Source organism: Oryctolagus cuniculus, chromosome X (assembly GCF_051225735.1).
Source record: "Oryctolagus cuniculus isolate XC-2025 breed Fujian yellow rabbit chromosome X, ASM5122573v1, whole genome shotgun sequence".
In the NCBI taxonomy this organism is placed as follows: domain Eukaryota; kingdom Metazoa; phylum Chordata; class Mammalia; order Lagomorpha; family Leporidae; genus Oryctolagus; species Oryctolagus cuniculus.
In genome coordinates, this window is record NC_142888.1 from 43,004,451 (window position 1) to 43,022,620 (window position 18,170).

The 18,170-nt window shown below is 39.0% G+C and overlaps 1 protein-coding gene across 10 annotated transcripts in view; it reads right to left on the reverse strand.

Annotated features, from left to right (window-relative positions):
* Nucleotides 1–18,170, reverse strand: part of LOC100358984 (vascular endothelial growth factor receptor kdr-like) — a 299,906-nt gene that overhangs the window by 176,256 nt on the left and 105,480 nt on the right. For all 10 annotated transcript variants that reach the window (XM_051827734.3, XM_089323750.1, XM_089323749.1 and 7 more), the window contains 4 exons: nucleotides 17,176–17,335; nucleotides 15,979–16,115; nucleotides 15,068–15,245; nucleotides 13,572–13,689 (listed from right to left, as the gene is read on the reverse strand). In XM_051827734.3, the coding sequence (XP_051683694.3) occupies nucleotides 13,572–13,689; nucleotides 15,068–15,245; nucleotides 15,979–16,115; nucleotides 17,176–17,335 (593 nt within the window). The remainder of the gene's footprint in view (nucleotides 1–13,571; nucleotides 13,690–15,067; nucleotides 15,246–15,978; nucleotides 16,116–17,175; nucleotides 17,336–18,170) is intronic.

The following is an 18,170-nucleotide window of genomic DNA, read 5'->3' on the forward strand; positions in this document are numbered from 1 at the left end:
GAACTCTGTAATTAACACACAATTATTCTTAGGTGTTTAAATTTTAACTGAACAGTGATTCCTGTTAGGAATTTGGAAAACATTATGTTGAGTAAAATAAGCCAATCCCAAAGGGACAAATACCACTTATTCTGCTTGATAGGTGACAACTAACTGATCACCAAAAACGAAACCTGTTAAAGTGAAATGAACACTATGAGAAACGGTGACTTGATCAGCCCTCACCTTCACTGTTGATAAGCAACTTGATATGTTATCCCTCTTAGTATTTTTGTTTGTTTGTTCTACTTAATACTTTTGGTTGAATACTGTAATCAATACACAATTCTTCTTAAGTGCTGAAACTTAACTGAAAAGTGATTGCTGTTAAATATAAGAGTGGGAATAAGAGAGGGAAGAGATGTGCAATTCAGGACATGCTCAAGCTGACTTACCTCAAACGGTAGAGTTAGGAACATACCAGGGGATTCGAATTCAATCCCATCAAGGTGGCATGTACCAATGCCATCTCACTAGTCCCAGTGATCAATTTCTGTTCAAAATTGATCACAATGATAGGACTATGAACCAAAGGGATCACATAAACAAGAATAGTGTCTGCAAATACTAGCTGATAGAATCAAAAAGGGAGAGAATGATCCAACATGGGAAGTGAGATACACAGCAGACCCATAGAATGGCAAATGTCCTAAACAGCACTCTGGCCTCAGAATTAGCCCTAAAGGCATGTGGATCCGGCTGAAATGCCCATGAGAGTATTTCAGGCATGGAAAGCCAAGACACTCTGGGGGAAAAAAAAAACCCTACATGAAAGATCTCTGTGAGTGAGATCCCAGTGGAAAGAACGGGTCATCAAAGAAGGAGGTACCTTTCTCTGAAGGGAGGAGAGAACTTCCACTTTGACCATGGCCTTGTCTAAATATGATCAGAGTCAGTGAACTCAGGGGGCTTCCATAGCCTTTGCAGCTCATGACAAGAGCCTAGGGTGATTACTGAGGCCATAAACAAGAGTGTCAATTTGTTAAGTCAACAACAGGAGTCACTGTGCACTTACTCCTCATGTAGGATCTTTGTCCTTAGTGTGCTGTACATTGAGATTTAATGCTATAACTAGTACTCAAACAGTATTTTTCACTTTATGTTTCTGTGTGGGAGCAAACTGTTGAAATCTTTACTTAATGCATGCTAAACTGATCTTCTGTATATAAAGAGAATCGAAAATGAATCTTGATGTGAATGGAAGGGGAGAGGGAGTGGATAAGGGGAGGGTTGCGGGTTGGAGGGACGTTATGGGGGGGAAGGCATTGTAATCCATATTCTGTACTTTGGAAATTTATATTCATTAAAGAAAGGTAAAAAAAAAAAAAAGAAATAAATTCTGTCATATTTTTAAACCAAAAAAAAATTTATTGATGAATAAACCAAAACTTAAAGAGTTTAGCTGGTATGCCTGGTATTTTAAAGAATATGAATTGGAACACAGATCTGTCTGGTTCATAAGTCCATATTCTTTCCAACATACCACTTCTTACCCTGATGTTCAAGGAGCTCTACTAGGCTAGGTAAGATGATCTGTAAGATTCAAAATGTAACATTTTATAATTCAAGTGCAGGAAGAGGAGTGGATGTCACACAGGCACCAGCTGGGAGAGCAGGGACGCCCAGGGCTCCGAGTCCACACATCTGCGCTGGAAGGGGAGGTGAGCTCAGTAACCCGAGACATTGGAAGGGAAACGGCGGTCAGAATCTAGAGGGGAGCGGGAAAGTTCACCAGACTGACTACACGAGAAAAGGAAAAAAGGTGTGGGGGGGTACTGGTACAGACAAGTTTCTCTCTCCCCAAACCTTCCAAAGGCCAGCAAGAGACAAAGAGCAGGCCACACTCTGGATTTAAATAACAACAGGGGAGAGATAAGGAACTGAGTCACTACAATTCAGTAGCCTAGGCAACCCAGTGGGAGTCCAGAGGAGAAAGGGAGCCTGCACAGACTCTTTGGGTAGAAGCCAGAGATCGAAAGCTAAATACCATCCAGTCTGCACAGCCTTGCGGTGTGGTATTACTTACCTCCTGATTAAATAAATAAATAAATAAATAAAGACATATTTACCACGCATAACCTGAGGGTGTCACCTTTGCACACCGATAACCCGGAAGAACCAAGCAGAACTCTCAGGCCACACCCATCTCAAGCCTCCAAGGCTCCTCCAACAACAGACAGTCCACTTAACACAGACATAGTGTAAAATAAAAAAAAGTTTAAAAAAAAAAACAAATGCACAGTGACGAAAGAAGAATTAACTATGCCAAGCAACAAATACAAAAATCAAGGGAACAAGATCAACGATCACACTATGATGCCTCCAAATAAACAAAACACCCCAAGCCAAGATTATGAAGATGAAGAAATAGAAGAAATGCAAGATACGGATTTCAAAAAATTTATGATAAGAATATTTAGAAGTTTTCAAAAGCAAATCCTTGAACTACAGAAATCCTTATTGGACAGGATTGAAAATCTCTCCTGAAAACGAAATTTTAAGGAAGAATCAAAATGAAACTCAGAAACTAGTAGAACAGGAAAGTGTGATAGTGAAGAGAAATCAAAATGAAATGAAGAGCTCAATAGATCAAATGAAAAAAACATCAGAGTGTCTAAAAAACAGAGTCAGTGAAACAGAAGAGAGAATATCGGACTTAGAAGACAGAGAACAGGAAAACATACAGTCAAACCAAAGAAAAGAAGAGGAAATTAGAAATCTAAAAAATATGGTTGGGAATCTACAGGATACTATTTAAAAAACCAACATTCGAGTTCTAGGAGTTCCTGAAGGCATGGATAGAGAGAAAGGATCAGAAGGCCTTTTTAGTGAGATACTAGCAGAGAACTTTCCAGGTTTGGAGAAGGACAGAGACATCCTAATACAGGAAGCTCATAGAACCTCCAATAAACATGACAAAAGAGATCCTCACCAGGACACGCGGTAATTAAATTTACCACAGTAAAACATAAAGAAAAGATCCTAAAATGTGCAAGAGAGAAACAGATTACTCTTAGGATCTCCAAACAGACTCACAGCTGACTTCTCATAAGAAACCCTACAAGGTAGGAGGGAATAGCGAGATATAGCGCAGGTACTAAGAGAGAAAACTGCCAGCCCAGAATATTATATCCTGCAAAGCTCTCATTTCTTGAAGAAAGAAATAAAAGAAGCTATCATTTCTTAAAAAAAAATAGAAGAGGATACCAAAAAATGGAAAACTCTTCCATGCTCATGGATTGGAAGAATCAAAATCATCAAAATGTCCATTCTCCCAAAAGCAATTTATAGATTCAATGCAATACCAATAAAAATACCAAAGACATTCTTCTCAGGTCTAGAAAAAATGATGCTGCAATTCATATGGAGGCACAAGAGACCTCGAATAGCTAAAGCAAACTTGTACAACAAAAACAAAGCCGGAGGCATCACAATACCAGATTTCAGGACATACTATAGAGCAGTTGTAATCAAAACAGCATGGTACTGGTACAGAAACAGATGGATAGACCAATGGAACAGAATTGAAACACCAGAAATCAATCCAACTTATATTTGATCAAGCATCTAAAACCAATTCCTGGAGCAAAGACAGTCTATTCAATAAATGGTGCTGGGAAAATTGGATTTCCACGTGCAGCAGCATGAAGCAAGACCCCTACCTTACACCTTACACAAAAATCCACTCAACATGGATTAAACACCTAAATCTACGACCTGACACCATCAAGTTATTAGAAAACATTGGAGAAACCCTTCAATATATTGGCACAGGGAAAGAGTTTCTGGAAAAGACCCGGGAGGCACAGGCAGCCAAAGCCAAAATCAACTATTGGGATTACATCAAATTGAGAAGTTTCTGTACTGCAAAAGAAACAGTCAGGAGAGTGAAGAGACAACCGACAGAATGGGAAAAAATATTTGCAAACTATGCAACAGATAAAGGGTTAATAACCAGAATCTACAAAGAGATCAAGAAACTGCACATCAAAACAAACAACCCACTTAAGAGATGGGCCAAGGACCTCAATAGACATTTTTCAAAAGAGGAAATCCAAATGGCCAACAGGCACATGAAAACATGTTCAAGATCACTAGCAGTCAGGGAAATGCAAATCAAAACCACAATGAGGTTTCACCTCACCCCGGTTAGAATGGCTCACATACATATATCTACCAACAACAGATGCTGGCGAGGATGTGGGGAAAAAGGGACACTAACTCACTGTTGGCAGGAATGCAAACTGATCAAGCCACTATGGAAGTCAGTCTGGAGATTCCTCAGAAACGTGAAGATAACCCTACCGTTCGACACAGCCATCCCACTCCTTGGAATTTACCCAAAGGAATTTAAATTGGCAAACAAAAAAGCAGTCTGCACCCTAATGTTTATTGCAGCACAATTCACAATAGCCAAGACCTGGAACCAACCTAAATGCCCATCAACGGTAGACTGGATAAAGAAATTATGGGATATGTACTCTTTAGAATACTATACCACAGTAAGAAACAATGAAATCCAGTCATTTGCAACAAAATGGAGGAATCTGGAACACATCATGCTGAGTGAAATAAGCCAGTCCCAAAGGGACAAATACCATATGTTCTCCCTGATCGGTGACAACTGACTAAATAACAAAAGGAAACCTGTTGAAGTGACATAGATACTAGGAGAAACGGTGACTTGATCAGCATAGTCCTGACTGTTAAAGAACAACTTAATACATTATCCCTCAAGTATTTTTTTGTCTGTTCTACTTAATATGACTGGTTTAATTCTGTAATTAATACACAGTTATTCTTAAGTGTTGAAATTTAACTGAAATGTGATCCCTGTTAAACATAAGAGTGGGAATAAGAGAGGGAAGAGATGTACAATTTGGGACATGCTCAAGCTGACTTGCCCCAAACGGTAGAGTTAGAAACATACCAGGGGACTCCAATTCAATCCCATCAAGGTGGCATGTACCAATGCCATCTCACTAGTCCCAGTGATCAATTTCTGTTCACAATTGATCATAATGCAAGGACTAAGAGTCAAAGGGATCACATAAACAAGTCTAGTACCTGCTAATACTAACCGGTAGAATAAATAAAGGGGAGAGTGATCCAACATGGGAAGTGAGATACACAGCAGACTCATATTATGGCAGATGTCCTAAACAGCACTCTGGCCTCAGAATCAGCCCTAAAGACATGCGGATCCGGCTAAAAAGCCCATGAGAGTATTTCAGGCATGGAAAGCCAAGACACTCTGGCAAAAAAAAAAAAAAAAAAAAAAAACTAAATGACAGATCTGTGTGAGTGAGATCCCAGTGGAAAGAACAGGTCTTCAAAGAAGGAGGTGCCTTTCTCTGAAGGGAGGAGAGAACCTCCACTTTGACTATGACCTTGTCTAAACAAGATAAGAGTCGGTGAACTCAAAAGGATTCCATAGCCTTGGAAACTCATGACTGGAGCATAGGGAGATTGCTGATGCCATAAACAGGAGTGTCAATTTGTAAAGTCAACAACAGGTGTCACTGTGCACTTACTCCTCATGTAGGATCTCTGTCCTTAATGTGCTGTACATTGAGATTTGATGCTATAATGAGTACTCAAACAGCATATTTCATTTTGTGTTTCTATGGGGGTGCAAACTGTTGAAAGCTTTACTTAATGTATACTAAACTGATCTTCTGTAAAAAAAAAAAAGAAATTATCAATTCCCAACTTGACTCTCACAGGGATTAAACATGACAATAAGTCTGATCTGATTTCATCATCATTTAAAAAATCATCTATTATTTTTCACTTTATGTTTCTGTGGGAGAGCAAACTGTTGAAATCTTGTTTAATGTATGCTAAATTACTCTTCTGTATATAAAGAGAATCAAAAATGAATCTTGATGTGAATGGAAGGGGAGAGGGAGTGGGAAAGGGGAGGGTTGCTGGTCGGAGGGATGTTATGGGGGGAAGCCATTGTAATCCATAAGCCATACTTTGGAAATTTATATTCATTAAATAAAAGTTAAAAAAATAAAAATAAAAACTATGTATGTAAAAAAAATAATAATTCAATTGACTACCTTCCAGCGAATTCCTTCCTCTTCTTTCAGAGTGTAAAACACAGAAAGCAGCAAGATGGCGGAATAGGAAGGGAGCACCCTGATAGTCCGGGAAGAGACAGTTTAATAAAAGTGGAGACACTGCAGGTTCAAGGAATAGAAGGGGAAGAAACAGCAGAGGAAACTCTTCCAGAACTAGTGATTCACGGTGGACCTGCGTGGAGAGCGTGGGAGCCCATAGCTCGGGACACCATTGGCAGAATCAACATACCAGCACTGGAACGTGAGGTGATCCGAAGCTCAATAGCATGAGACACAGGCAGGAAAGCAGAAAGAGGAGACTAGAGGGAACAAGGCTTGAAACCCCATGGGGAAAAGTTCACCAGGCTAACTAGAAGAGAGAGGAAAAAAAAAAGTGACCGGTATGGACACGAGTTTCTCTCTCTATGCTCACCTCTCAAAGGAGAGCAAGACAAACAGCAGGCGCCATTTTGGACATACGTCATAAGCGGTGCAACTTCAGGGCTGCACCCGCCCTCAGCCTAGCAAAAAACCTGACTCTGGGGGGAGGGGTAAAATAACAGGAATTTAGGACCTAGTGAATGTGTGGTGCTAATGAACTGAGACTGTGAAAAAAGAGACGGTGTGGGAGAGATCTCACGGAATTCACATGAGTATTCTCCAGAGACACTACAATTCGGTAACCCTGGCAACCCAGTGGGAGACTGCAGGAGAATTTGAGCCCACACTGAGGACAGAAGATTCCTTGTGTGGTCCTTGGGAAAGAGCTTCCGATCTCTGGCTCCTGTGGGTATATCATAGGCCTGCTAACTACCTTCAATTCCTCTCAGCTGTGCAGAATTACTTCCCTACTGAATCAAAAAAAAAAAAAAAAAAAGAAAGGGAGAGATTTACCACGCCTAACCTGGGAGTGTCACCTTTGGCACACCCTTAACCCTAAGGAACCAAACAGAGACCAAATCAAGTCTCTAAGGCTCCATCAAAAGCAGACAATCCACTTAATACAGTCATAGTGACTGTAAGAAAAAACACCACAGTGAGGGAAGAAGAATCCAAAGAATATGTCCAAAATGCCAAGCAACAAATGCAGAAACCAAGGAAACAAGAACAATGAAGATATTACAACACCCCCAAATGAACAAGACACCCCAAGCCAAGATTATGAAGATGATGAGATGGAAGAAATGCAAGACACCAATTTCAAAAAATTTATGATAAGAACATTTAGAAGTTTCAAAAAAAAAAAAAAGCTTAAGCTACGGAATTCCTTACTGGACAGGATAGAAACTCTCATTCATGAAAATGAAATCTTAAGGAGGAATCAAAATGAAACGAGAAACTAGTAGAACAGGAAAGTTTGATAGTGAAGAGAAATCAAAATGAAATGAAGAGCTCAATAGATCAAATGACAAACACATTAGAGAGCCTTAAAAACAGAGTCAGTGAAACAGAAGAGAGAATATCGGACGTAGAAGACACAGCATAGGAAAGGATACAGTCAAACCAAAGAAAAGAGGAAATTAGAAATCTAAAAAATATTGTTACAAATCTACAGGATGCTATTGAAAAAACCAACATTCGAGTTCTAGGAGTTCCTGAAGACATAGAGAGAGAGAGAGAGAAAGGATTAGAAGGCCTTTTTTGTGAGATATTTGCAGAGAACTTCCCGGGTTTGGAGAAGAACAGAGACATCCTAGTTCAGGAAGCAAATAGAACCACTAGTAAACATGACCAAAAGAGATCCTCACCACGTCATGTTTTAATCAAACTCACCACAGTGAAACATAAGGAAAAGACTCTAAAATGTGCAAGAGAGAAACGTCAGATTACTCTCAGAGGATCTCCAATAAGACTCACAGCTGACTTCTCATCAGAAACCCTACAGGCTACAAGTGAATGGTGAGACATAGCCCAGGTACTAAGAGAGAAAAACTGCCAGCCCAGAATATTGTATCGTGCAAAGCTCTCATGTGTGAATGAAGGTGAAATAAAGACCTTTCACAACAAACAGAAATTGAAAGAATTTGTCACCACTCGTCCAGCCCTGCAAAAGATGCTTAAAGATCTGTTACACACAGAAACACAAAAACACGGTCATCAATGTGAAAGAAGGTAAACGAAGGAAACCTCACAGCAAAAGATCACAGGGAATTCAAAGCATATATTAGAACTTCTCTTTGGGAAATGGCAGGGCAAAGCTACTACTTATCAATAGTCACATTGAACGTTAATGGCCTGAACTGTCCAGTTAAAAGACAGCGTTCGGCTGATTGGGTTAAGGAACAAAACCCAACTGTCTGCTGCTTACAAGAAACGCATCTTTCCAGCAAAGATGCATACAGACTGAAAGTAAAAGGCTGGAAAAAGATATTCCATGCCAACAGAAATTAAAAAAGAGTGGGTGTAGCCATCTTAATATCCGACAACATGAACTTTAACACAAACACTGTTAAGAGAGACAAAGAGGGGCACTATATAATGATTAAGGGATCAATTCAACAGGAAGATATAACAATTATCAATATATATGCACCTAATTACAGGGCACCGGTTTATTTAAAAGATTTGTTAAGGGACTTAAAGGGAGACTTAGACTCCAATACATTGGTACTGGGGGAATTCAATACTCCACTCTCACAAATAGACAGATCAACAAGACAGAAGATCAACAAGGAAACAGTAGATTTAAACAACACTATAGCCCCAATGGATCTAACAGATATCTACAGAACTTTTCATCCTACACGTAAAGAATTTACATTCTTCTCAGCAGTACATGGAACCTACTCCAGGACTGACCACATACTAGCCATAAAGCAAGTCTCAGCAAATTCAAAAGAATTAGAATCATACGATACAACTTCTCAGACCATAGAGGAATGAAGTTGGATATTAGCAACTCAGGAATCCCTAGAGCATATGCAAACACATGGAGATTGAACAACATGCTCCTGAATGAACAATGGATCCTAGAAGAAATCAAAAGAGAAATCAAAAACTTTCTGGAAGTAAATGAGGATAACAGCACAACATACCAAAACTTATGGGATATATCAAAAGCATTGTTAAGAGGAAAGTTTATAGCAACAGGTGCCTACATCAAGAAATTGGAAAGGCACCAAATAAATGAGCTTTCAATTCATCTCAAGGATCTAGAAAATCTGCAGCAAACCAGACCCAAATCTAGTAGGAGAAGAGAAATAATTAAAATCAGAGAAGAAATCAACAGGATTGAATCAAGAAAAACATTACAAAAAAATCAGTGAAACAAGGAGCTGGTATTTTGAAAAAATAAACAAAATTCACAAGCCATTGACCCAACTAACTAAAAAAAGAAGAGAAAAGACCCAAATCAATAAAATCAGAGATGAAAAAGGAAACGTAACAACAGAAACCACAGAAATAAGAATCATCAGAAATTACTACAAGGACTTGTATGCCAGCAAACAGGGAAACCTATCAGAAATGGATAGATTCCTAGACACAAGCTACCTACCTAAATTGAACCAGGAAGACATAGAAAACCTAAACAGACCCATAACTGAGACAGAAATTGAAACAGTAATAAAGGCCCTCCCAACAAAGAAAAGCCCAGGACCAGATGGATTCACTGCTGAATTCTACCAGACATTTAAAGAAGAACTGACTCCAATTCTTCTCAAACGATTCAGAACAATCCAAACAGAGGGAATCCTCCCAAATTCTTTCGATGAAGCCAGCATCACCTTAATTCCTAAGCCGGATAAAGATGCAGCATTGAAAGAGAATTACAGACCAATATCCCTGATGAACATAGATGCAAAAATCCTCAATAAAATTCTCGCCAATAGAATGCAACAACACATCAGAAAGATCATCCACCCAGACCAAGTGGGATTTATCCTAGGTATGCAGAGATGGTTCAATGTTCGCAAAACAATCAATGTGATACACCACATTAACAGATTACAGAAGAAAAACCATATGATTATCTCAATAGACACAGAGAAAGCATTTGATAAAATACAACACCCTTTCATGATGAAAACTCTAAGCAAACTAGGTATGGAAGCAACTTTCCTCAATACAATCAAAGCAATTTATGAAAAACCCACGGCCAACATCCTATTGAAAGGGGAAAAGTTGGAATCATTTCCACTGAGATCTGGTACCAGACAGGGATGCCCACTCTCACCACTGCTATTCAATATACTTCTGGATGTTTTAGCCAGAACTATTAGGCAAGAATAAGAAATTAAAGGGATACAAATTGGGAAGGAAGAACTCAAACTATCCCTCTTTGCAGATGATATGATTCTTTATTTAGGGGACCCAAAGAACTCTACTAAGAGACTATTGGAACTCATAGAAGAGTTTGGCAAGGTACCAGGATATAAAATCAATGCACAAATATCAACAGCCTTTGTATACACAAGCAATGCCATGGCTGAGAAAGAACTTCTAAGATCAATCCCATTCACAAAAGCTACAGAAACAATCAAATACCTTGGAATCAACTTAACCAAGGAGATTAAAGATCTCTACAATGAAAATTACAAAACCTTAAAAAAACAAATAGAAGAGGATACCAAAAAATGGAAAAATCTCCCATGATCATGTATTGGAAGAATCAATATCAACAAAATGTCCATTCTCCCAAAAGCAATTTATAGATTCAATGCAATACCACTCAAAATACCGAAGACATTCTTCTCAGATATGGAAAAAATGATGCGGAAATTCATATGGAGACACAGGAAAACTCCAATAGCTAAAGCAATCCTGTAAGAAAAAAAATAAAGCCGGGGGCATGACAATACCAACTTTCAGGACATACTACAGGGCAGTTATCAAAACCACATGGTACTGGTACAGAAACAGATGGATAGACTAACGGAACAGAATAGAAACACCAGAAATCAATCCAAACATCTACAGCCAACTTATATTTGATCAAGTATCCAAAACCAATCCCTGGAGTAAGGACAGTCCATTCAATAAATGGTGCTGGGAAAACTGGATTTCCACATGCAGAAGCATGAGCAAGACCCGTACATTTCACCTTACACAAAAATTCACTCAACGTGGATTAAAGACTTAAATCTACGACCTGACACCATCAAATTATTAGAGAACATTGAAGAAACCCTGCAAGATATAGGTACCGGCAAAGACTTCATGGAAAAGACCCCGGAAGCACAGGCAGTCGGAGCAAAAATTAACATTTGGGATTGCATCAAATTGAGAAGTTTCTGTACTTCAAAAGAAACAGTCAGGAAAGTGAAGAGGCAACCAACAGAATGGGAAAAATATTTGCAAACTACGCAACAGATAAAGGGTTGATAACCAGAATTCACAAAGAGATCAAGAAACTCCACATCAAAACAAACAACCCACTTAAGAGATGGGCCAAGGACCTCAATAGACATTTTTCAGAAGAGGAAATCCAAATGGCCAACAGGCACATGAAAAAATGTTCAAGATCAATAGCAATCAGGAATGCAAATCAAAACCACAATGAGGATTCACCTCACCCCAGTTAGAATGGCTCACATTCAGAAATCTACCAACAGTAGATGCTGTAGAGGATGTGGGGAAAAAGGGACACTAACCCACTGTTGGCAGGAATGCAAACTGGTTAAGCCACTATGGAAGTCAGTCTGGAGATGCCTCAGAAACCTGAATATATCCCTACCATTCAACCCAGCCATCCCACTCCTTGGAATTTACCCAAAGGAAATGAAATTGGCAAACAAACAAGCGGTCTGCACCCTAATGTTTATTGCAGCTCAATTCACAATAGCTAAGACCTGGAACCAACCCAAATGCCCATCAACAGTAGACTGGATAAAGAAATTATGGGACATGTACTCTACAGAATACTATACAGCATTCAAAAACAATGAAATCTGGTCATTTGTAACAAGATGGAGGAATCTGGAAAAAATTATGCTGAGTGAATTAAGCCAATCCCAAAGGGACAAATATCTTATGTTCTCCCTGATCGGCGACAACTAACTGAGCACCAAAGGGGAAATCTGTTGAGGTAAAATGGACACTATGAGAAATAGTGACTTGAACAGCCCTTTTCCTGACTGTTGACGTACAATTTAATACTTTATTTCTTTTAGTATTTTTTTTCTTGTTCTCGTACTATTGGTTGAACTCTGTAATTAACACACAATTATTCTTAGGTGTTTAAATGTAACTGAAAGTGATCCCTGTTAAACATAAGAGTGGGAATAAGAGAGGGAGGAGATGTACCATTTGGGACATGCTCAAGCTGACTTGCCCCAAATGGTAGAGTTAGAAACATACCAGGGGACTCCAATTCAATCCCATCAGGGTTGCATGTACCAATGCCTTCTCACTAGTCCAAGTGATCAATTTCAGTTCACAACTGATCACACTGATAGGCCTAAGAGTCAAAGGGATCACACAAGCAATACTAGTATCTGTAATACTAACTGATAGAATCAAAAAGGGAGAGAACAATCCATCATGGGAAGTGGGATACACAGTAAACTCATAGAATGGCAGATGTCCTAAACAGCACTGTGGCCTCAGAATCAGCCCTTAAGGCATTCGGATATGGCTGAAGATCCCATGAGAGTATTTTAGGCATGGAAAGCCAAGACACTCTGGAAAAAAAAAAAAAAAAGAAGAAGAAGACCTGAATGAAAGATCTCTGCAAGTGAGATCCCAGTGGAAAGAACAGGGCCATCAAAGAAGGAGGTACCTTTCTCTGAAGGGAAGAGAGAACTTCTACTTTGACTAGACCCTGTCAGAATAAGATCGAAGTCTGCGAACTCAAAAGGCTTCAATAGCCTTGGCAGCTCATGACTATAGCCTAGGGAGATTACTGACGCCATACACAAGAGTGTCAAATTGTTAAGTCAACAACAGGAGTCACTGTGTGCTTACTTTTCATGTGGGATCTGTCCTTAATGTGATGTCCAATGTGAAGTAATGCTATAACTAGTAATGAAACAGTATTTTACACTTTGTGTTTCTATGTGGATTCAAACTGATGAAATCTTTACTGAATATATGCTGAATTGATCTTCTGTATATAAAGATAATTGAAAATGAATCTTGATGTTAATGGAAGGGGAGAGGGAGTGCGAGATGGGAGGGGTGCAAGTGGGAGGGAAGTTTTGCGGGGGGGAAAACCATTGTAATCCATAAATTGCACTTTGGAAATTAATATTTACCAAATAAAAGTTAAAAAAAACTCACTTTTACTAAACACAGAATGGATGGAGAGAGGAAGGAGGAAAAGATGTAAAAACATTTGGAAGGAGATAAAACACTAGTTTCCAAGGTTCTGAGTGCCCTAAGAATAAGGATAGGGTCAGAATATTTTACTGAGCATATAATGCCTAGCCCAGAGTCTGCTAAAAGGGTGTATTGAAGGAGTGGATCTTTAGGTTTTGGGTTAACAGAATCACAAACAGAAAAATCCAGGAAAGAAGGTCCACTTACCAGGTCACACTGGGGCGAGGGAAAGCATCCACCCTTATTCCCATTTTGAGCACACTTTGTCCAGCTGTCACCTCATAAATGCGGCTTCTCTTGTAGCTCACATTGAGGAATGGTTTCTCTGGAAGTGGAGAAATGAAGAAGTTAAAACTGAATGCCAATTTCGTTCACCCTTCTTATCAGCAATAATGGACTTCCAAGACCCAATGACAAAAAAAAATATTGATCATCAATATGAAATTGGGAGGGGTGGTGCTGTCAGCATTTTAAGAGGAACAACATTTTGTTGTGCAGTGCTGTCCTGAATCTGAATGTTTATAATTCTCATTCTATCCTATGAATGCTGCTTGTGATCCTCAATAGTTTTGACTAAGAAAACATGTCCTCATACATTTTCAATGCCTCCAATAAGTAGTACTACCCCATGAGTTGAGAAAAAATTTAATCATACGGGTCTTATTTCTTGCAGGGATTATTTAGTCACAAGTAAGTTATGTAGTTCTGACCAATATAGAAATATGAGAAGTAAGCTCGGAGTCTTCTAGGACAAGTTTTGCAAAACCTTAGAAAGGAGCATTTTCCTCTCTTTTCCCTGCCCCTGGAAGTTATCGTTGGCATATGGTTTCTAAGACTGTGGCAACATGCCGAGTATTTTTAAGATACTGAGAATGGCAGAGTAAATAATGGAAGACACTTGGCTTCTAGAAGATATTGATTATCAATATTCACTGAATCAAAAAACCATGGAACGGTACACCTCTGAACACTGTGTTATATGTCCTCACAGTTTAAGCTACGTTTAGTCAGGTTGCTTGCAGCTGATGTGGTACAATTAAAACTGGCTACAAGGAACCCAGGAGCTGTTACCTTATAATCAAGGTGCAGAAGTTTGAATGGAGCCACAAGTGGTAAAACGTCTTACTAAAAAATAAAACCCTGTGTGTGTGTGTGTGTGTGTGTGTGTATGTTTATAAGTAAAGAGCTCATGACCACAGAGCAAATAGGCAAAATGGGGTTCACTTAATAATTCTATTAGTCAATTCATGATAACACTGTCATGGGAAAACAAGCAAGAGGCATCTTCAAACATATATATTATAAATTAGAAAATTGAAGCACAGGGAGGTGAAGTAAGTTGTCCAAGACAACACAGCAAACTAGCAAAAAGATTCAAGATTATTTAATCTTTACTTGGAACAAAATACTGATGGGCTACCTCACTCTAAGTTCCTAAGACATACAACTATAGCCATCCAACAACATGAAAAAGCATGTAATTAAATCACAACATTCTCTAGCATGCAATCCTTGTGTCAGGGTGAAGGAACAGAAAAAGAAACCTCGAAAATCTACAAGACTTTCTGATTCAATTTCTGAAATATTGTGACTGTGAGCCACAGAAACCACAACACTGAGAGAGAAAATACAGGTACGACTGAAAAATTCACTATTTACAAGAGGAGAAAAGTGAGTAGTTCAGAAATGAAAAGTTTACGTACTGTACACTGTGATGGTCACATTGGCTTGCAGGGTAGTGTTGGTTTTTTCCCTGCAAATGTACAAACCCTTGTCTTCCATGGTTACATTCCAGATGGTCAAGTTGCTATAGCTTTTGTATACTGAGGACCCTCTATACAAGTTCCTTTTAACTTCGCAACACCTAGGTGTTACCTTAGACTGTGGGTGGGAAAAGAAAATAGAATTTTTTCCACTTTTTCTTTTAATCTATTATGCAATTCTAAATGAACTTTTTATTTCCTAACAAAAAATTTAGAAAACTTTTTTTAATAAATATAAATTTCAAAAGTACAACTTTTGGGATTATAGAGGTTTTTCCCCCCATAACCACCCTCCCACCCGCAAACCATCCTATCTCCTACTCCTTCTCCCATCCCAAACAGAATTTGAAGCAATATGAAGGGTTCCCAAATGCCCAACACCCAGTTTCCCTATTATTAATATAACATGTTAGTATGAAATATTTGTCACAATTAATGAACCACACCCAGCTTCCCCTATTTATTTTTGTCCAAACTCCCTCCATCCCTCTCAAACACTCCCAGCTAATCACCATTCTTTGTTCATATTGAAAACAGACTTAATTGAGATGATTGAGCATACAGATACAGAAAATGTCAGAGGGCTCTACAAGGTAGCCAAAGAAATCCATATGAGAAGCTGGCAAGTACAGCTACTAAATCTCATATGTAACTAATGCACCATGATATGGTAGAGTAAAAATGTCAATCTTCCACAAGACTGGCTTCCTAAAATGAGGAAGCTGCTTGTTATTTTCATCTGCTACTACTTAGCCTGGTTCTTTAACAAAGCTAGAGACTGAGTGGGAACAGCAGAGAGAAGATATAGGGAGACTTTCTTTTAATATTTGGAATAAGGTGAATCTCCTTACATCTTGCCGGTTGAATACCCAGTCCAGTTTGATTCGTCCATTGAATGTGGTCTCTGCAACACACTGAAGGAAAAGGGTGTCTCCCATGAGAAGTCTCTGGTGGTTGTATCTGATAGAAATATTTTCTTTCTTGGTTTCTGGAAAATAGAGCAGATGCCACAAGGATATTAAGAAAGCAAGAACCAAAAGTCTTCATATGGAATGCTCAAATCCTCCATGCCTTTCCTAGATGAAAAATGTAGATGCAAGACCAAACCAGATGGCCCCACAGTTTGGAACACACTAGGTAAGATGTTACATAAACCATCAAAGGATTTTGTGGTGCTAACAAGGGCATTTTAGTGAACAGAGTATTGTAATTCTTGGGAAATCTTGTCCCCAGATTAACCACATCTCCATCAGGAAAGTTTTCCTTCTACTGACCTAAAGTTACCAAGCCCTTCTGTGACTAATTCTGCCACCTTTCTATATTATCTGAGAAAGGGGTCATCCATGAGATAGAGGACCATACCCACTTCATTATAAGGGCAGTAATAACCCAAGCTCCAAGGAATCTATTATTTATGCAAGGACAAGCCTATAAAAACTGTACATTAAATGTTAAAAACTGCCGCCAAGGAAAATCTGATTTTTATGGTCAACTGAGAAAGTAGGATAGCAGAGGTTAGGCTGGGCTTTCTACACTCACATAAATATAGTTTTTAAAAATAAAAGCCCAGGGGCCGGTCCTGTGGCATAGCGGGTTAAGCCACCACCTGCGATGCTGGGATCCCGTGAGGCCACCGGTTCTAATCCTGGCTGCTCTACTTCAAATCCAGCTCTCTGCTATAGCCTAGGAAAGCAGTGGAAGATGGCCCAACTCCTTGGGCCCCTGCACCCACATGGGAGACCTGGAGGAAGCTCCTGGCTTCAGATAAACGCAGTTCTAGCTATTAGCGCAGTTGGAGAGTGAACCAGTGGATGGAAGACCTCTCTCCTCCCTCTCTCTCTCTCTCTCTCTCTCTCTCTCTGCCTCTCCTTCTCTCTGTAACTCTGACTTTCAAATAAATCAATAAATCTAAAAAAATAAAATTCTGGGATCATTAAGTAGTAATAATTATTGACAAGAATGTAGCTGGAGGAAGGTTTGTCAAATAGGAAAGGATCCTCCAAGGCAGCAGGATCTTGTTTCCTAACCTAGATGCACAAATCACATACCAAAACGCTGTGGAAGATAGAGCGACTTGTAGATCTTCCCATTGACTTCAGCAGTACACTGGAGAATAGTACTATAGAAGTGGTAAGAGGGGTGGCTCACAGTGAAGCCTTTCCTGGGATCCCACTTCAAGCCTGCATAGGTGAATGTGACAGGGTGCAACTGTGGATCAAAGAAAGGAAGACATAGAAAAGCATTAATAAGTGTAAAGGTATAACCGTTGTTCAGGGTCATTCACAAGCCATCTGTCTTGAACCCACAGGAGAAGAGAAGACTGTTCTGTCCTCCAACTGTCCTGCCCAGGCTTCCTCAGGACTGCATATATGCTGGTTAATATAGCCTTTGTTTTCTTTTTCTTTTTGTTTTAATTTTTAATTAGGTTTTAACAGATTCAGTGTGATTTGTAGATACAATTAGAAGAACATAATGATTTTCCTTCCTCCCTCCCTCCCTTCCCTTCTTCTTAGAGAACAAACATGATTCTGGGCACAGAGTAGGTAGTAAGCAAATTCTCATTATACTAGTAAACATTTCAGAGTTTACTATATGTCAGGAACTGTGTTAGCTCATATCACCCTCACAACAACTCTATAAGGTAAGTATTATTATTAATGCCTATATATAGAGAGAGATTATATATATATATATATATATATATATATATATATAAAGAGAGAGAGAATCTTGCCCAACTATTGCTATTGAATATCAGGGTTTAGATGCCTTCCAGTTAGAGAAGTTTAGAGCCAAAATGCTGAAAGCTAAGTAAGATGAATTGAGCCTCCTTCATAAGATATATGAGGGAACAAGAACTGTCAGGTTCCCATGGTACACATCTCCCCATCAGAACTCCTGATATTTAATGACACTCTGTCACTGTGTATGGCCATCTCTGCTTTAGGTGAGGACACATGAAAAGTACTTTAGTGGCCTGTATGAAGTCCATACTTAGCTGATACTTTCATTCATTCAATAAAACATAACTAATATTTAATCA